This window comes from Colias philodice, chromosome 21 (assembly GCF_061535455.1).
Source record: "Colias philodice isolate Cphi_HAF_F1 chromosome 21, ilColPhil1 Martin Lab GWU primary, whole genome shotgun sequence".
Classification (NCBI taxonomy): domain Eukaryota; kingdom Metazoa; phylum Arthropoda; class Insecta; order Lepidoptera; family Pieridae; genus Colias; species Colias philodice.
In genome coordinates, this window is record NC_143106.1 from 521,673 (window position 1) to 540,992 (window position 19,320).

At 31.8% G+C, this 19,320-nt stretch overlaps 1 protein-coding gene across 2 annotated transcripts; it reads left to right on the plus strand.

Annotated features, from left to right (window-relative positions):
- The first annotated feature begins 628 nt into the window (after positions 1 to 628).
- ImpE3 (Ecdysone-inducible gene E3) lies at positions 629 to 16,982 on the plus strand. Of its 2 annotated transcripts, none has more exons than XM_089709015.1 (5): positions 629 to 721; positions 9,046 to 9,111; positions 11,474 to 11,682; positions 13,326 to 13,833; positions 16,218 to 16,982. In XM_089709015.1, the coding sequence occupies exons 2-5, from the start codon at positions 9,055 to 9,057 to the stop codon at positions 16,434 to 16,436; spliced, it is 993 nt and encodes a 330-aa protein (XP_089565141.1). In that variant the 5' UTR covers positions 629 to 721; positions 9,046 to 9,054; the 3' UTR covers positions 16,437 to 16,982. The 2 variants fall into 2 exon arrangements, with proteins under 2 accessions (XP_089565141.1, XP_089565142.1); XM_089709016.1 differs by having other exon boundaries at positions 630 to 721; positions 11,474 to 11,619; positions 16,218 to 16,979.
- The last annotated feature ends 2,338 nt before the right edge of the window (positions 16,983 to 19,320 follow it).

Below are 19,320 nucleotides of genomic sequence, written 5' to 3' on the forward strand. Positions count from 1 at the left end.
CTTCAACGAATATCTATATAGAGCTGTTAAAACCAAAAAAATACCAATAACCTTGACATATTATTATAAAACACTAATAAACAGACATTATATCGATAAAATACTTGATTGATAATGCTTGTATTGTAATCCCAAAATTGTGTATGGTTTCCAGTTAGAATTTTCTGCAATGATTTGCACGCGAAACCGCGTACAGAAAGCTAAGCTAACAACCCATAAGTATTACAGTATAATTTTGACACCAATTTTCCATTACTGCGAACGATTATAGATTATAGTGATCAATCAAACGATGTCAAGTCTAAATTCATAATGGATCTGTAATGTTATTATCCCGTCTCATTACCCTAAATACTAATTCCATAAGTGGTTCTTTCAAAATATATACCATGAAAAATAACAGCGAAAATTCATTTGGCAGTTTAAAAATTAAATAAATATAATTTTTTTTTTCTAAATAAAAATTGAACCTTCAGATAGTCTCGAGGCAATGTCTATTTTTCTAAACTAAGTACAAATCCATTTATCAATGTGCCTGCAATAATTTAATATATTCTCTAATTAATCATCCAAAACAAGTTTGAACATGGTATAAACAGCTCTATATAGATCTAACAATACAGCCTGAGGTCACTATCCTCGAGGGATGCTGCGGCAGTATCGCGGCGCGCGCGCAGCGAACGCACGCGTTTGTACAAATCACAAGAGTATATAGAGGTGAGTTAACCATTTTTTTAATTATTTTATTAGATATAAAAATATTGTTAAATACGATATTGGGAAGAAAGTTATGATTTTTTATATTTTGCTTTAATGATATTATTATTGTATACATAAGGCAAAAACAAGATCTAAAAGTGGTTATTCTATGAACGTTAGGAATTAGAATTGAAACAAGTTTAGTGTTTTCTTCTGTTTTATTTTAAACTAGTATTCATTTAGAAATGATATATGTATGTAATATTATAACATTTGTTTTTTCATTAGCCCTTGTCACTTAAAAATAGTGTTCAAAAATCAGTTATTATTTAAAATTACTCGAAATTTAAACTTTAGGTTGTCTTTCTCGCAAACGCTTAGGTAAAAGCTTATAATTTATAAACAAGATAATTAATACTAGGGCCATGTTTTTATCACCCTGTATTTCATTATTTGTATTTCATACAAAAATAATCCATAGATGTAAAGCGTACCTATCTTAATCCATACTAATATTATAAATGCGAAAGTAACTCTGTCTGTCTGTCTGTTACTCAATCACGCCTAAACTACTGAACCAATTTGCATGAAATTTGGTAAGTATGGAGATATTTTGATACCCGAGAAAGGACATAGGCTACCTTTTATTGCGAAATATGTACCACGGGCGAAGCCGGGGCGGACCTCTAGTTATGAATAAATATTTAATTTGTCAAAAGTAAATTGCATAAAGTATTGTAATCATAATAGTTATTCTGAGTATGTATCTACAGATCTACTACTATAACGATACTTTTGTCACTGAAGAGTACCTAAATTAAAAAATCAACAAATTCAAATATAATCTCACGATGAGAGATTTTATTCTAATGATATTATAGATTTTAGCTTTTTAGGTAGCGTTTTTAAGTAAGAATAACATGTATTTTTACATGAATACGGTAAAAATATAAAAAATAATATTATAATATGTTTAAACCAAAGATTAAATGAAAAACATGCTGATTATTTAAGAAATGAAGTTGTTGACCCTTTAATAAACCTACCTTTTTATTTCTTTATAAACCTACTAGCTTTCCGCCCGCGGCTTCGCCCGCGTTTACAAAGAAAAACCCGTTCCCGTAGGATTTCGGGGATAAAACCTATCCTATGTCCTTTCTCAGGTTTCAAAATATCTCTATACCAAATTTCATGCAAATTGGTTCAGTAGTTAAGGCGTGATTGAGTAACAGACAGACAGACAGAGTTACTTTCGCATTTATAATATTAGTATGGATAATAAATATTGATATTATATATAACTGCATTTTATCAAACATTGCACCTTTAAGGATATACATATTTATTCATCGACCCTTGATTAGAAGCCAAACTTATTTATATTGCAAAACAAGTTTTAAAAAAGCCCATCCTAATTCATTTGACATTTGCGTGATTCATCTTTGTGTTAAGTTTTATTAAAACTTTAGAAAACAATAATAACTTTAAAGGTTATTTATTTATACATTCATATTTTAATATAAATACATTTCTAATAGATCTTATCTTACTTGATTAAGTAGTTAATATGATCGAGACAAATAATATTTCTTTTGAACTGTAATCTTTATAACTAATATATAGAGAAAAAAACTACAATAACCTATTAACTATTTTCTTTGTATAAGTCTTGTTTGTATATGTATAAAATTACCTAAATTTTAAAATCGTATAGTAATTAGCAGAAGCGTAGCGTGCCTTGGCGGGGCCCCGTATAAAAATTTGTTTGGGGGCCCTTAGGAAGGGTAAAGATTTCTCACAAAAGAAAAATAATGTTTGCATAAAATTAAAATTTAAATGAAATATTTGTTCATCATAATTATCTATCTGTCACTTATTCCAAAATGTTTACAAACAATTCAAATTAAATATACACACAGGAGGCCAGAAAACTGTTTTTTTTTTACTTTTATCATTTCTGAAAAAAAATTTTTTTTGGGAAGTTTTTAGTAATTTTTGCTTACGCACGTTGGGGCCCCCTTGGTGCGGGGGCCCCGTATAATTGATACTGCAGATACGGGGGTAGCTACGCGCCTGGTAATTAGAAATTCTGCAGGATTTACTAAGAGAGTTCTACGAAATAAAAACTAATTAAGAATTCAGCTGTTCACTCTCCTAAAACAAAATACAACTAAATACAATAAAATAGTTTAATACTAACTAAAAACAAATAGAAACTAGCCTCTCAGCGTTTGCTGACCTGAATCTTGAATACAAAAGTTTTTAGAAGCCCTAGAAGGTATTCTAAATTATGCTCTTATATATAAAAATGAATCGCAAAATATGATGGTAAGCGCATAACTCGAGAACGGCTGAACCGATTTCAATAATTCTTTTTTTTATTATATTCCTTGAAGTACGAGGATGGTTCTTATGTTGAGAAAACGTAAACATGTACCACGGGCGAAGCCGGGGCGGACCGCTAGTTATGCATAAAGAAATGTACATAATATTATAACTACATATTATTATATTTATATGCAAAAACTTATTTAACTTCTAACTTGCCAAACCGGTCCTCTTAAGATATCTGTAAATCACTTTTTATCGCCAAAATAATATCTTAGGGTCTTCCCTCATTAAACATGATTGGTTCAGGTCGGAATTTTTATATTTAGACCGTGATTTTATTTATGATGTACATAAATTAGAGAAATAAATAAATATCTATTTATTTTTTTGTGTATATTGTAATATATTTTTACTAGTCATGTACAAAACATATATTTAAATGTAATTACATCATTATTATTTATTCTATAAAATAATAACACAATACAAAACAGCTTTAATTAATGTAGAAATGGTGACCTTATAGCTTTAAATCATCTCTACCAGGCAAGCTTTTTAGTCTTCGTATTAAATAAATAAATTGCTTCAGAACCCGTTAAAATCATGTCCAAAATGTAAAAGATGTTTCAGTCTTAATGTCCATGTCAATACCATAGTTCCAATTTATTTAGCCCATAAAAGGTATTTAGCTAGGTATAAAGTGGGCCCTACAGAAGCCGTTAGACCCAGATTTCCAGCCTTTCTATGTCTAATTTACTGTTATTGCTTATCTTATCTTACACGGAAGCTGTTGAGTTATGGTTTGTTCTATAAAATAATGGAACGAAATAGTATTTATTTCAGGCTTATTATCTCGATTTTCATTTGTTGGTGGACTTTATTAGAGGCTTTGATAGCAAATCATCATGAAAATATCATGTTACTAGATTTCCGCCCGCGGCTTCGCCCGTATTTTCAAAGGAAAACCCGCATAGTTCCCGTTCCCGTGGGATTTCCGGGATAAAACCTATCCTATGTGTTAATCCAAGTTACCCTCTATATGTGTGCTAAATTTCATTGTAATCGGTTCAGTAGTTTTTACGTGAAAAAGTAACAAACATCCATACATCCATACATCCTTACAAACTTTCGCCTTTATAATTAGTCCATTGAATAAAAAGTTCTAGAGTGCGTGAGTTAGTAACGTAAGATGTTTCTTCGGAAACATGTCAAGAGTCCCTCGGTAATAAACATACTAAAACCCCGGGCCACTAGGAGGAGCCCCGGAGTGGGGGGAGGGGGGAAATGGGTCCATTTTTTCATTTTTCGCTTAAATCTCAAAAACAGTACATGTTAGAGAAAAACTTTCAAGGAAAAGTTGAAAGGCCATAAAATTATCTACAAGTTGTACCTGAATCATTTTTTCCTATATCCTACCGTTTCTGAGTTATACGCAGTAAAACATGATTTTGGCTCAAACAATTTCCACATCAATCGATCAAAAAATATTTCTTTCTTCCAAAAAAATCAAATGTGCAACTTGTGACCGGTACTAATAGATTGCTCTTAATTAGGTCTATAATTGGTAAAATAAACACATTCCTCCATGGAAGCCTTTAGGAGGAATCGTTTGTCAAAATATTATATTATGGTAGTTTGAGTTACTGAACTTGATCTTTTTATTTTTTTCTTCCAAAAAACTCAAAAGTGCAACTTGTGACCGGTACAGATAGATTGCTCATAATTGGGTCTATCATTGATAAAAATACCAGATTCCACCACGGAGGCGTTTACGGGGAATTGAATTTTATTAGGGTAGTTACGATACTTGAACTTTTTATTTTTTTTCTCCAAAAAAACTCAAAAGTGCAACTTGTGACCGATACTGATAGATTGCTCTTAATTAGGTCTATAATTGGTAAAATAAACACATTCCTCCATGGAAGCCTTTAGGAGGAATCGATTGTCAAAATACTATATTAGGGTAGTTTGAGTTACCTAACTTGATCTTTTTATTTTTTTCTTCCAAAAAACTCAAAAGTGCAACTTGTGACCGGTACTGTTAGATTGCTCTTAATTAGGTCTATAATTGGTAAAATAAACACATTCCTCCATGGAAGCCTTTAGGAGGAATCGATTGTCAAAATACTATATTAGGGTAGTTTGAGTTACTGAACTTGATCTTTTTATTTTTTTCTTCCAAAAAACTCAAAAGTGCAACTTGTGACCGGTACAGATAGATTGCTCATAATAAGGTCTATCATTGATAAAAATACTAGATTCCACCACGGAGGCGTTTACGGGGAATTGAATTTTATTAGGGTAGATACGATACTTGAACTTTTTATTTTTTTTCTTCCAAAAAAACTTAAAAGTGCAACTTGTGGCCGGTACCGATAGATTGCTCATAATTAGGTCTATCATTGATAAAAAAACCAGATTCCACCATGGAGGCGTTTAGGAGGTATTGAATTTTATTGAGTAGTTACGATACATGAACTTTTTAACTAACTACCCTAATAAAATTCAATTCCCCGTAAACGCCTCCATGGTGGAATCTGGTATTGTTATCAATGATAGACCTAATTATGAGCAATCTATCTGTACCGGTCACAAGTTGCACTTTTGAGCTTTTTGGAAGAAAAAAAAATAAAAAGTTCATGTATCGTAACTACCCTGATAAAATTCAATTCCCCGTAAACGCCTCCGTGGTGGAATCTGGTATTTTTAGCAATGATAGACCTAATTATGAGCAATCTATCTGTACCGGTCACAAGTTGCACTTTTGAGTTTTTTGGAAGAAAAAAATAAAAAGATCAAGTTCAGTAACTCAAACTGCCCTAATATAATATTTTGACAATCGATTCCTCCTAAAGGCTTCCATGGAGGAATGTGTTTATTTTACCAATTATAGACCTAATTAAGAGCAATCTATCAGTATCGGTCACAAGTTGCACTTTTGAGTTTTTTGGAAGAAAGAAATATTTTTTGATCGATTGATGTGGAAATTGTTGAAGCCAAAATCATGTTTTACTGCGTATAACTCAGAAACGGTAGGATATAGGAAAAAATGATTCAGGTACAACTTGTAGATAATTTTATGGCCTTTCAACTTTTCCTTGAAAGTTTTTCTCTAACATGTACCGTTTTTGAGATTTAAGTGAAAAATGAAAAAATGGACCCATTTCCCCCCTCCCCGCACTCCGGGGCTCCTCCTAGTGGCCCGGGGTTTTAGTATGTTTATTACCTAGGGACTCTTGACATGATTCCGAAGAAACATCTTACGTTACTAACTCACGCACTCTAGACCCCCCTTGGAGGGACTCATTCAGTGGACTAAATAGTAATCATGTTATGTTATTAACTTGAACTTTTTAAATAATTTTAGAAAATTATTTAAAAAGTAACGTTGTTCTTATTTGGGTTTAAGTCTATATGTATTTTGTAGAGTATTAGATGTTATTAAGTTACCATATCGTGAATACGTACTTTTAATTACGTTTTACATATTTCACAATATCTTATATATAAAAATGAATCGCAAAATGTGTTGGTAAGCTCATAACTCGAGAACGGCTGAACCGATTTCGATAATTCTTTTTTTATTATATTCCTTGAAGTACGAGGATGGTTTTTATGTAGAGAAAACGTAAACATGTACCACGGGCGAAGCCGGGGCGGGCCGCTAGTTATCTATAAAGTATTTTCGTTTAATTATTATTTTGTGCCAGATTTTCCTAATGAGAAGAGACATAATATCACATGGAATTATTTATAGTCATGTTACATCAAAAGAAAGACTTATTTTTTTATTATCTATTAAATATGGCATATAAATACACGCACATAGGCTGAATTTATTGAAAATGAGCACAAAATATAGCATTCAAATTATATATCTGTTTAGATAATATTAAGTTACTTTCACAAAGTAGGTATGAATATTTCTTCAAAATCAACAAATTTAGCACTGTTGACTCAGGTAAAAATCTTACCCCCATAAATTGTATTTCCCAAATCTCACTAAATTATCTCAGTCGTTTTGCATGTATTAAATTGTTGTTCACTTTAACGGCGGCCATAAATTTTACGACGCCTAACCTTAAAACGCCTGACTCTTTTTTATGACGAGTTTCATCGTTCTTACAATGTTATTTTACAAGGCGTTAAATTTTATAAGATCCGCAATTGCCAAGCTTCGTTAAACCAAAGAAAAATATGTCATTTTTTTTCTAGAATATAACTAAAAACGAACGGTTTTTATTTCTTAACAAGCATTTTTAACAATTAATAATAATATCTAATGATAACATATATATTCTTTTGTTATAAATTCAAATAAAAATCATTAATAACCATATCTAACGACTAGCAGTCCGCCCCGGCTTCGCCCTTGGTAAATATTTCGCAATAAAAGGATGCCTATGTTCTTTCTCAGGGTCTAAAGATTATCTGTGCCAAATTTCATCAAAATCGGTCCAGTAGTTTATGCGTGAAAACCATACATACATACATACATACGAACCTTTCCTCTTTATAATATTAGTATAGATAAATACGCATCGTTTTCTTGTGTCAAATTAACTAGAGTTTCTGTGATATATCTAAGCATTGAAATGTTAATCAAACTAATTTCCCTAGAGCTATTCGAAGTCACAATATTTTCAGAATGATTAGCTCCTATGGGACTGCATATTGCTTATTGGTAACCATGATGTCTTAAAGCAGTATTTTATCCAGTGTGGAAAAGTAATAGTGCTATACAGGGTGTCCCACTATTGGTATACTATGCGCGAAGGGACTTATAGTTTTGCATACACTGATCACATAAAAAATACTTAAACAACAAAATTACATCAAAAATTTCAAAAAATGTTTCCTTCTCTAGCTTCGCGCAGCCGGCATATACCGCTTCGCTAATGTGAGCAATTTGTCTATGAAAACATAATATTAAACGATAGGTCACGTGCTGGTAGTAAAGCTGGGCGGGTTGCTTGTTAAGGGTGTACACTGTACACATAGAGTTTTAAGAATTTATCTATTTGAAAAAAAAACTGCTCCTGGAATTTTATAAGTATTTTTAACGTACTCAGCGTATGCAAAACTATAACCTCCTTTGAGCTTAGTATACCAACAGTGGGACACCCTGTATAGGTCGTCTAGCGTCTAGCGCCATCACTTTGCCATACTGGAAGTAATACTGCTTTTTAATTACTTAAACTGTACATCCTATTAATATTATAATTAATACGAAAGTTTGTGAGGATGGATGTATGTGTATGTGTAGGTATGTATGTTTGTTACTCTTTCACGCAAATACTACTGAACCGATTACAATGAAATTAAGCATACATATAGAGGGTAACTTGAATTAACACATAGGATACCTAGATTTTATCTCGGAAATCCCTCGGGAACGGGAACTAACCCGCATTATATGTAAACGCGGGTGAATCCGCGGGCGGAAAGCTAGTTGTACATACAATACTAATATTTATTACTCAATCTTACGACATTCATTATATAACAATGAATTCACTGCCAATGTAAGTAGGCAGTCAAAAATAACTTTCTTATTGGACACGCGTGCATTGAGTTTAGGTATAAGTACATTGGTTAATCAAAAATATTAAATTAAATCATATTTACTATTTTACTATAAAAATAAAACACTTTTAATATTCTTCGCAAATCTTTTTAACGGTTCTCTTTTAATATCTATATGTGTATAAATTGATCTGTGTGTATGTTCATGGCATCGTTATTTCTATAACATATATAGAAACAGAGACATAGAGTATCTCAGACAATATTCTAGTATTATATTGACTGGTATTTAATAAAATTTGTATTCACATCTCGGTGAGGATTTTTTAATGTCATAAAAGGACTCATTCTCTAATAAATTTTCAGAATAGTACAAAAATAAATAGTACAAAAAGCGGAAAATCAAACTAGTGCAAACTTTTCCGACTTTCTGAATAATTTTACATAATATTATTGATGTAATTTACACTTTATTTTCTTATATTTCAGGTTTCAACCATGTTGCGGCAAGTGTTATTATTCGCAGTCTTTCTACAGATGGGCAAAAATGTTTTGGTAAGTACAGTATAACCTTCTTTTTTATAGCAACTGATTTAGTTATTATTTTTAAGTGTTATGAGGTATTGCAATTGATATTTCTGGCTTTAAATGTCGAAATACGTAATTTATTTTATAACAAAGATTTCGTCGATTTTACAATATAGGTACTTATTTACTCAGATCATTCATAAATTATTGCATTCTCTATTGTTATGTTTGTCACATAAACTTCTTGATTTAAAATATTGTTTAGTGTCACAATTACTTTCTTGTGCACATCACAATATAATATCACAATATAATAAATAAATATAAATCTTATCTTTCTTTGATGTTTTGTAAAACCAGAGGCTAACCGCTAAAGGCATTCTAAAAGTGTGACAAATACACTGACAAACAGACATTGTGGTTGAATAGGACGAGTAAGGCCGAATGAATATTTATGAGTTTTCACTTTCCAACCGAACAATGGGGCTCAGATTGACAAGCTTTCGATTTGGTTAAAAATATCATTTAATATCGTTGTAGTGAAAATATTTTCATGATTTTCTTTTTGATTGTTCGAACTGTATACGATTTTCTTCAGTAGATTATCCTACGACGAATATATATTTTATATAATTGGCTCAATACAATAAATATTTTTTGAGCTTCAAAAGATGTAGAATATAAAAAAAGCTCTATCTTGATAACTAGAAAAATCCCATGTTAAGAAAACAGCTTCTTCACAGTACAAGAACAAACGAAAGATTGAAAAATAACGGAATACTTATTTAAAATATGTACATAGCTGTATTACCTACTTGTAAGGATATTTACCACGGTCTCAATACGAATAACCTGTATTCCATATTATCTATATACTACTTAGTATTAGTACAAACAGAAAATGTTTGATTTTTTTATGATTGTTAAGATTCAACCCAAAAACCAGTCGACCGATTTTTTATTCTTTTACCATTACACATCTTCACCGAACTAATTACGCTGCCGCTATGTTAAATGTATATCTTTACATATATATTTTATCGAGCAAAGCCGGGCAAGTAACTAGTATAATAGTAAATAGGTTAATATATTTGTAAGTTTCGTTTGATCCTAATTCGAATTAAACGTGCTCACTGAAGAAATGAGAATAAGGTCACGACCTTAATCGATGGTAATTATCATTCGTGGTTTTGATTAATTTCTATGTTAACTATGTTTTTAAGGAGATTTCCGAAATATAGGTACTTATTCTGTTAAATTAAGTTGGAACTTGGATGAACAGTTTTTGATTTAATTATTTCCTTCCCTCATAAGCTATAGACTTTTTTTCTTAAAATTGGTTATTCAGGTAGCTTAAAATATGATGTTTCTAGTGAACTAATTTTGATAAAATTTGGCACTACGTTACAGCAAACACATATTTTTTAATGTAATGCGAAGGTTAATTATAATTAAATGTTATTTTACACGTTTAATTACTTGCGTAAAGCCGATATTAACTGAAAAAATACTTATTCAGTATTTTACGAGATATCTTTTACGAACTAGGTACCTCCATAGTTTACGACTTGTTAAAATCATCCAAAAACCTCGAAACCCTCCAAAACGATTTTTACAAAGCACGTTTCCAATTTTAGCACAAAATAAGCAAAATTACTTCACTGCTCGAACGGTGAAGGAAAACATCGTAAGGAAACCGACATGTCGAAGAATTAAAAAGTTCGACGACATGTGTCATCCGCCAACACGCACTTGGCCAGCGTGGTGGATTATGGCCTGTTCCCTCATAGGAGGCCCGTGTCCCAGCAGTGGGAACGTATATGGGCTGATGATGATGATGATGAAGCAAAATTAAATCAATGTTTATTGTATGGTGCTTCCTGAGACGAGAGCAAATTAATTAGAATTTTCTTCGTTAATTATAATTGAAGTACGTCTTTATTTCTGTCGCCGCATGCTCTTCGTTAAACATTAATTAATAAATGAGGTTTCTGACTTGATTTATGAAGATACATGTTGAACGGTTTCTTGAGATGAACTTGTTGAAAATATAACCGTTGGCTATGCTATCACTTATAAATTTGCAATGGAACAGCTAAAAAAAGGTTTTATTGATTATGATAGGAAATACAGTTAATAAATAAATATGTAATTCGATACAAAACATTTTCCGCGGTTTCACCCGCGCAGCTCCGGCCCTGTTGGTCAAAGCGTGATGATATAATATAGCCTTGCCTCTCTCGATAAATCGGCTATCTAATACCGAAATAATTTTTCAAATCAGACCAGTAGTTCGTGAGATTAGCTAGTCCAAACAAATAAACAGAGTCTTTAGCTTTATAATATGTATTATTACAGATTTTTATACAATACTACGTATTTTTTCCAGGTGCACTCAGCCAAACAGCAGGTCCAACTTTCCGACTCATACTTACCTGTCGCCATGCAGGTGATCGCGCACCTCACAGACCAGATGTCATTCGAGGTCAAAGATGACGTACCACAAAAACCACCCCCCACCACCCCTAAACCACTGTATGTAAACCATGATTACTTTAGCAGCTTGCCGAGAGGATGGTACATGAGATACGGGCTTAGGTGATGGTCTATGCTTTCTGCTTACTTTTATATATTTATTTATTTATTACTCTTTAATAAAACTATACATGGGAAACTTATTACTTATGTATACAAAGCAAAATATGTAGTTTATTCGGCGGCCTTATCACTTAAAAGTGATCTCTTCCAGGCAATTAGGTAACAAGGTTTTTAAAATATTTTTTTTCTATAAAGGCTGTATCACTGTTTCATTGGAAGAAAAAAATTGTAAGTATACTAGCAAGGTGTAGAATGAAGCTCCGTATTCATATTTATTTATATATATACTATATACATTATTACAACAACCCTAAATATAACAGACTCTACAATATAAAGAAAACAGTCAAACAACGTGTTACAACAACGTACTACCACATTACAACAATGATCAACCCTAAATGTAACAGACTTCTATATAAGACGCACATAAACTATTTTATATACCAAAAACGTGGCAACCCTAACCAAATCCCTCAATATGTCAGTATTATAGAGATAAATTTGCATTAGACGCGCACTCAATAAATTCGGCAAGGTTGCCGCTAAAGTATTCCTGCATTCGACTCACATACGCAATAGAAAATAAAATTATGTCAATTCCCTTTCATTCTTTGAATTGACGTATGAAATATTGCGACACGTGCTCTATAAAATGTTCCGACTCTACAAACAGATAGAATAACAAAAAGACTACCTATATAAAGTCTTTCAAAATATTTTCATATAAATGAAAAGGTTTGAGGACTCAGTACTTTTATTTTCTCTATGTCATTCTGAGTTGTATACTTCAGTCACTTATTTTTATACCTGTAAAACAACTTTTCAGCAGCTAGTAACTACTAAGTAGGTTCATTGGTAGAGCATCTTTTTAATTTTTTTCTCCAACTTTCTTTCATTTCCTCTTTATTGTGTAGATTGGATGACTATAAGCTTCTTCTTGACGCTTCTATTTTTATGCTATCTATTTAGTAATAATATGTACATGTATTTTCCGTTTTGCACTTTAACGGCAAATTAAAACCACTGAAATAAAATATAACAATAATATAGTATTTAGAAATTAGAGACTTTTAACGGATTTTAAACGCGATTTTTTCATTATAAATAATATTATTATTTTCCCGACGTTTCGAACACTTTACAGCGAGCGTCACGGGGAGACAGTCTCCGTTAAAAAGTCTTTAATTTCTAAATGTATAATACTCGCGTAAAGTCAAACACTAGAAAATAATATACTTAGTATTCCTAATTTTCACAATTATTTATGTTTATTTCACACAAATATTAAACTTGCACAGTTAATTAACTGGTAAGCCATAACCCGACTGTCTAGACGAGAGATACCAATTTAATTTTCTAGATAATTGTAATTGGCTAACTAAACAATAAACAGAATATTAATGTGCTTATGAATTATTCTGAAATATAAAATAATATTCGAATACTTACATAGGTGGTGTTTTCAATAGTATATTATCCTTTCTACTTTTTATGAGTACAAATTACCTAAATTAGTATATTGTATTTTATCAAAAGTTATCATCAATAATCGTAATTATTAAATTAAATTTTTCATATATTACTCACATAAAATATAGTCTCCAGATCTATAATATACATTTTAACCTAAAATGTTACAGCGACCTCACCACAAAGCATCACAAGCCAGGTTTATACTCGCCATCATCTCCACCGAAACCTTCCGACCGGCTGCACCATAAAACCGAGCCCTTCGTGCTCTTGCCAGTCGAACAGCACTCCCAATACACGCTAATACACCCCCAAGAGACGAACACAGAAGAGCCATTATTGTCTGCGCACAACGAGCAAGTTAAGCCCATTATGGAGCCAGCACCTAACGATCCCCATTTGCTACCACCTTACGATGATCTAAAAGTATCCAGTCGTTCTGGTGATGATGATATAGATGAAGAGAACTTGCAGTATCTATCACCGAACGTGAGGGATATGATCAGGATGGCAAGGGACCCTGATGATGACAGGGTGGTGGATATCTGGGAAGGGTTAAGGGCCAATCCTGCTGAACCGTCGTCGAAGGGAAAATTGTCGTCGTCCAATTTGAGACTGTTGTTATTGTACGATCTGTTGAGCAGAGACGCGAAGAAGCAGAGATTGTCGGATTATAGCGTAAGTTTATTCTTTAGTTATTTTATTTAAAGTATGTATTATCTATTAATCTCTGATTCTGAAACTGTTCGCCCTAATCGTACATGAAATAACTATAGTTAACATTCTATAAGTTCGCAAAGTATATATTTAGAGTGGTTCAAAGTTTAATCAATTGGTTACACATTAGCATACAAACATATAAGTACCTAGTCTTAAAAAGCATAGTAAAAAATATATTCGTAATGTCAATGCTTAATGTCGTTGGATTTGTAATGTGATCAATATCAGGGGCTTCATCTAGTATAATAATGTCGTCAACGGAGCAAATCTATCTGTAAGGTCTTCCGTTGTGAGTTGGTATAATTCTTATCAAAACAGAAATAGGAAAAGAAATCTTTGCTGAATTCTTATACGTTTCCAGTATAACATTAATATCTTTCTGTTAAATCGTTTTATTCTTAAAATCTCACATATTCTCTACATTTGAATGATCTTACTTATATTTTAAAATAAACACATTCGTAGTCCCAGCGATTTATTACACAAACAACAAGACTTTAAAACAACTCAGACGGATATCAAGCAATACATAAAAAATAACAAGCTCATACTAATCTTTGATATATCATTCAAATGCATTCCGATGTTTTCTCTTGAGAAAAGAAATAAAACCTTAAACTGTGGATGTATTCTCAAGGGTCGTTGACTGGGGTTTTCCAGTATTATAGCATTTTAAATGACAGCGATTTATTTTAAGTGATATTTTTTAAAGTAGATAGCACTGATGACTTTGTTGTGTCTTTTCGATATAAATAATATTTTGTTTAGTGGCTTGAAGTAATTTATTAGGTAGTACCTACATTAAGAATACCTGATAAAAGACGTAAATAAGTTCTTCTACATTAACACAAAATTTATATGAGATCTTCTCTTTGATGTAAAATAATTATAATACCTACTAACTACCCTGTAATCTTAAGACAACAACACAGCATATCACTACATAGTATAAAACAAAGTCGCTTTCTCTGTCCGTATATCCCTATGACCCTATGTATGCTAAAATCTAAGGCTAAAATCTTTAAAACTACAACGGATTGTGTTGCGTTTCTTTTAATAGATAGATGATTCAAGAAGAAGGTTTTAGTAAATAAAATATTAGGTTTTAGACAAAGCGAGCGAAGCCGCAGTCCATACATTTATACAACACAAAGGTCACGTCAAACTATTTACCAGAAAGATCGCATTTAGAATATAGTCTACTAGAACAATCCATACTAATATTATAAATGCGAAAGTAACTCTGTCTGTCTGTCTGTCTGTTACTCAATCACGCCTAAACTACTGAACCAATTTTCATGAAATTTGGTATGGAGATATTTTGATACCCGAGAAAGGACATAGGCTACTTTTTATCCCGGGAAAATGACGCAATCCCGGAAATCCTACGGGAACGGGAACTATGCGGGTCTTTCTTTGACTGCGCGGGCGAAGCTGCGGGTGGCAGCTAGTAAAGCTATAATCATTTGACAAATACGTACCCATAAATGGGATCAGACCAATCACTAGCGATTTTATTACTTTGTTTTCCTCAAATCTTCGTTATACTGTTTTGATATGTCCCCAAACTAATCTGAGGTCAAGGTCCGGTTTATAGTGAAACTTATCCTAGTATATAATTCCAAGTTTCATTGTAGGAACAATAACAACGCACTTTTGGTGAAGGCGACATAAATATTGGCTTGTCCTTTGAAAGCTTTTATTTCTAGCCAAGTTAATGTTTATAAAAGTTTTCGTTACTAAGATAACCGGCTCTCCTTTTTTAATCCAATAAAATGTATAAAGGATATCTAGTTTTTAAAACAAATAATCTACTTCAATCAATCACAATCTAAATGAAAACTGATACTTCAGGCTTTTACAGCGCTGTCACGGACAGCCGACAGACTATCTGATAAATAAGATTAACACCTATAGCACTCAGGGATTACGTACAAATCCAATGGTGGAAGAATTTTTCACCATTTATTCCCGTCCATTAGTTCCTGAGATTAGGGCAGTCAAAAAAATTTTTCAGCTTTTTTATATTTTTGTGTATCATGCTTACAAATATTATTTATCTCTACCTTTATCATCTTGTGGTGTATGGGCAGATTATCTGACATCAAACAATCTTAAATTATAATAATTCCCTTAAAATGTTACTATAGACGCTGAGATTAGCTTTACCGGTAGGTTCATATACGTGTATATTGACTCCTTTAGAGCCGATTTTAAACCACTTAAACGAACCGATTTAATTCAAAATTATGTACCCTTATCGAGGATCGATGACCATACAATAATTTAAGGTCATATTAGAGGGTGTTTTTGTGTTATTTAACCTATATTTTTATCACCAGGGATTCTCCCCCGACGTGATGAAGACCCTAGTAGAATCATCAAGCGGCGGTGCGCGCGCGCAACTCAGCCTGGCGCTTTCCAAGATGGTAGAGCGGCATGACTGCGGACATGACTACGCGAACAATAGAGCCAAGGAAATGGTCGCGGAGTTGGCTAAAGATGACTCGACTTTGTCCTCTGAATTGAGATATTTGCAACCCCTTGTTTATAAGTATTAGATATTATGTTGGTTACTAAACCCTTTTTCATGAATTTAATGATGTAAGATAACAAAAGTATAATTTATACCTTGTTAAAACAACTGAAAATAATAAAAAAAACATAAACCTTAAAGTACAGATAGAGTAATTGATAATTAAACGAATGTCTCTTTGCGGACTCTACGAGTTTATGAATAAGGGTTAAGAATGTCAAGTCAAAATGGTAATTACTGATACTTATAATAAATAACATGTACGGACATTTTGTTCCATTTTTATCGAGTTTATAAATTATAAGGATATTAAATATTTATTAAATTTAAGACACAAATAGATTTGAACTAAAGTAAAAAAACAATTGAGGTAAATATTTTCAAATTTCACAACACTTTTGATTGGTTTACAGTTAACTTCACATGAAATATTTTGAAATGTCTTATTTTATTAATAGATTTATTATAATATAGTCAAAGCATTAAGCTTTTATTACAATAAGACTTATTTTATATAGCTGCGTATTTCAATTTAAAATGAACTAACATACAAGATCTCTTATTCTTTGTATAATAAATATAAAATATTATATTGTATAAAAAATGAATTTTATTTGTCTCCCTATTAACAGAAAATAATAAAAAAACTTACTTTTTCTTTTTGGCAAGCTAATAACTACACATTAACTATATATCTAAATATGCAATTTTCTGAGTTGATTTTTATGTTCTCTACATTGAAGTAAATAAAAACCATAGAAATCTAAATAACAAGACACTAGAAGTCGTAAGCGTGCGTGACCTTGTCGCCACTCAGGTGATTTGCACATCACCAGTGCATTCGTCACTGTTCAGTTGCTCTGGGGACGTATGAGTGTATACATGGTGTGTTTCAGCAATTCCCATTGCGGAAATTCTTCCACAAGTTGTAATTATACTTATAAAGGAATAATATTTCATCGGAAAATATATTTTTTCAGAAATAATGCCGTTTTTCCTTAAAATTATAGAATATTTACAAGTATTACGAGTGTCACCATAGTAATCGAAATAACAATGAATGACACAGTCGACCATTCTTATTATCACGTTTGTTCGTATTGGAGCAAAAAGTCTCATATACTTAGGGATGTTATTCTAAAATAAACCGTAAATTCGTGCGTTAGGATACATATTCAAAAGCTTAATTTAATAGATAAGTTAGTTTTCACTAAAATCAAGCTGTCCAATAAAAGGCATAGTTTACTTGTGTGTACTGTTTAGCTTTCGGTTTGAATGTGTTGATTTTGGCGACAGCGGTTTTCATACGAATTATGACATTAGAGCACTTCTATGTGTCTTGTTATTTAGATTTCTATGATAAAAACCAATGAAAGAAAGAGACCATCCATTAAAAGTTTAGATTATTACAAAATACGTCGTTTATTTAATATGTTTAGAAACTTAATAGCCTAAAAATTATATTAGCATCGGTGGTAAATGTAAAAAATGTTATGACGATTCAAAAGTGCTTATAAAGAAGTCTTATTGAATAATTCATATTTTTTAAATAAATGTTTGAGTTTGAGCAATCATTCTGTACGTAGACATTGCGTCTATAATATTATTACTAGAATTCCATGAATTTTCAATTTAGCTCTATTTAACAAAGCCTTGGACATGAATGAAATCCAAAGTTTTGTTTAAGCATTTTATAAAAGGTCTAATGAATTTGGATTTCAAGAATCAATGTCGCTTTAGATGAAGGTTTTACATTTATTTAAAGGATACTAGCTTTTGTTGAAATTATTTACTTTTGAAATACAAAATTCGTGTTTGAATGTTTTTTTCGTCGATGACAAAAACTACAGGACAAAATTAAATATTATTTCTTAATATTGTAATCGCACCAACTACCTAAGTACAAATCTCTGTTGATAAATTTTAAGTAACATAATATGTATTTTGAAAATATTAATGTAACAGCTCCTGATGAAGGCATGTTTGCAGTAGCAGTAGAGGATGGGATGACGGTTTCTTATTTTAATATTTTTATTTTAATAGCTTTAAATGTTGATGATAATGATCCACTCAATGCATTAACAATGCTCCATTATCTTTTATTCTTCCTGTTATCTTTCGCGAAAGGAATATTCATTTATTTAAGTCCATGTTAGTTACGCCTACGGATCCATCAAAGCCTTCACTACAAGTGACTTGGTGATATCAATAAGGCACGAAAGGCTATAATCCCGTGGCAAAATTTATTGTGCATATGACGTTTACTAGACTCTATGGATGTTGATGTTTTTTTAGGAAGCATTAACATGAATGTCCATGTAAAAGATGTTATCTTCTATACTAATATTATAAAGAGGAAAGGTTTTTATGTATGTATGGTCTTCACGCATAAACTACTGGACCGATTTTGATGTAATTTGGCACAGACAATCTTTAGGCCCTGAGAAAGAACATAGGCTACCTTTTATTGCGAAATATGTACCACGGGCGAAGCCGGGGCGGACCGCTAGTATATCATAAAAGTTGTCCGTTTATTTTCACATAATATGAAACAACTAACTTGATATAAAGATAAATGGGATATCGGGTTTGGTAACGAAAATAATACTCGAGTGGTAGAAAGTGTAATATAAAAGTTTCTAAAAACAGCTGTAGATAGCTAGAAATAAACGCTAGCAAAGCGTGGGCAGAACGTTCAAGTATAAAACTTATTTCACAATTCCATATACGTTAATAATTAATTGTATATTTTAACTTGTCAATAAATATTTTCAAGATATAGTTTCTAACCTGACGAAGTTTAAACAAACTATCATTTTTAGAGACCGGAGGTTATTTCCAAAAGTTGTGTCTTAGTATTTAGCTGTACTTTAAAAGCAAGCAGTCAATTTCATGATTCTTATCCTAAT

Excerpts from the sequence above, each read along its gene's own strand:
- ImpE3 (XM_089709015.1), top strand. The coding sequence starts at position 9,055 with ATGTTGCGGCAAGTGTTATTATTCGCAGTCTTTCTACAGATGGGCAAA. Across the intron at positions 9,112-11,473 it reads AGATGGGCAAAAATGTTTTG|GTGCACTCAGCCAAACAGCA; the intron begins GTAAGTACAGTA and ends TATTTTTTCCAG. Across the intron at positions 11,683-13,325 it reads TACATGAGATACGGGCTTAG|CGACCTCACCACAAAGCATC; the intron begins GTGATGGTCTAT and ends AAAATGTTACAG.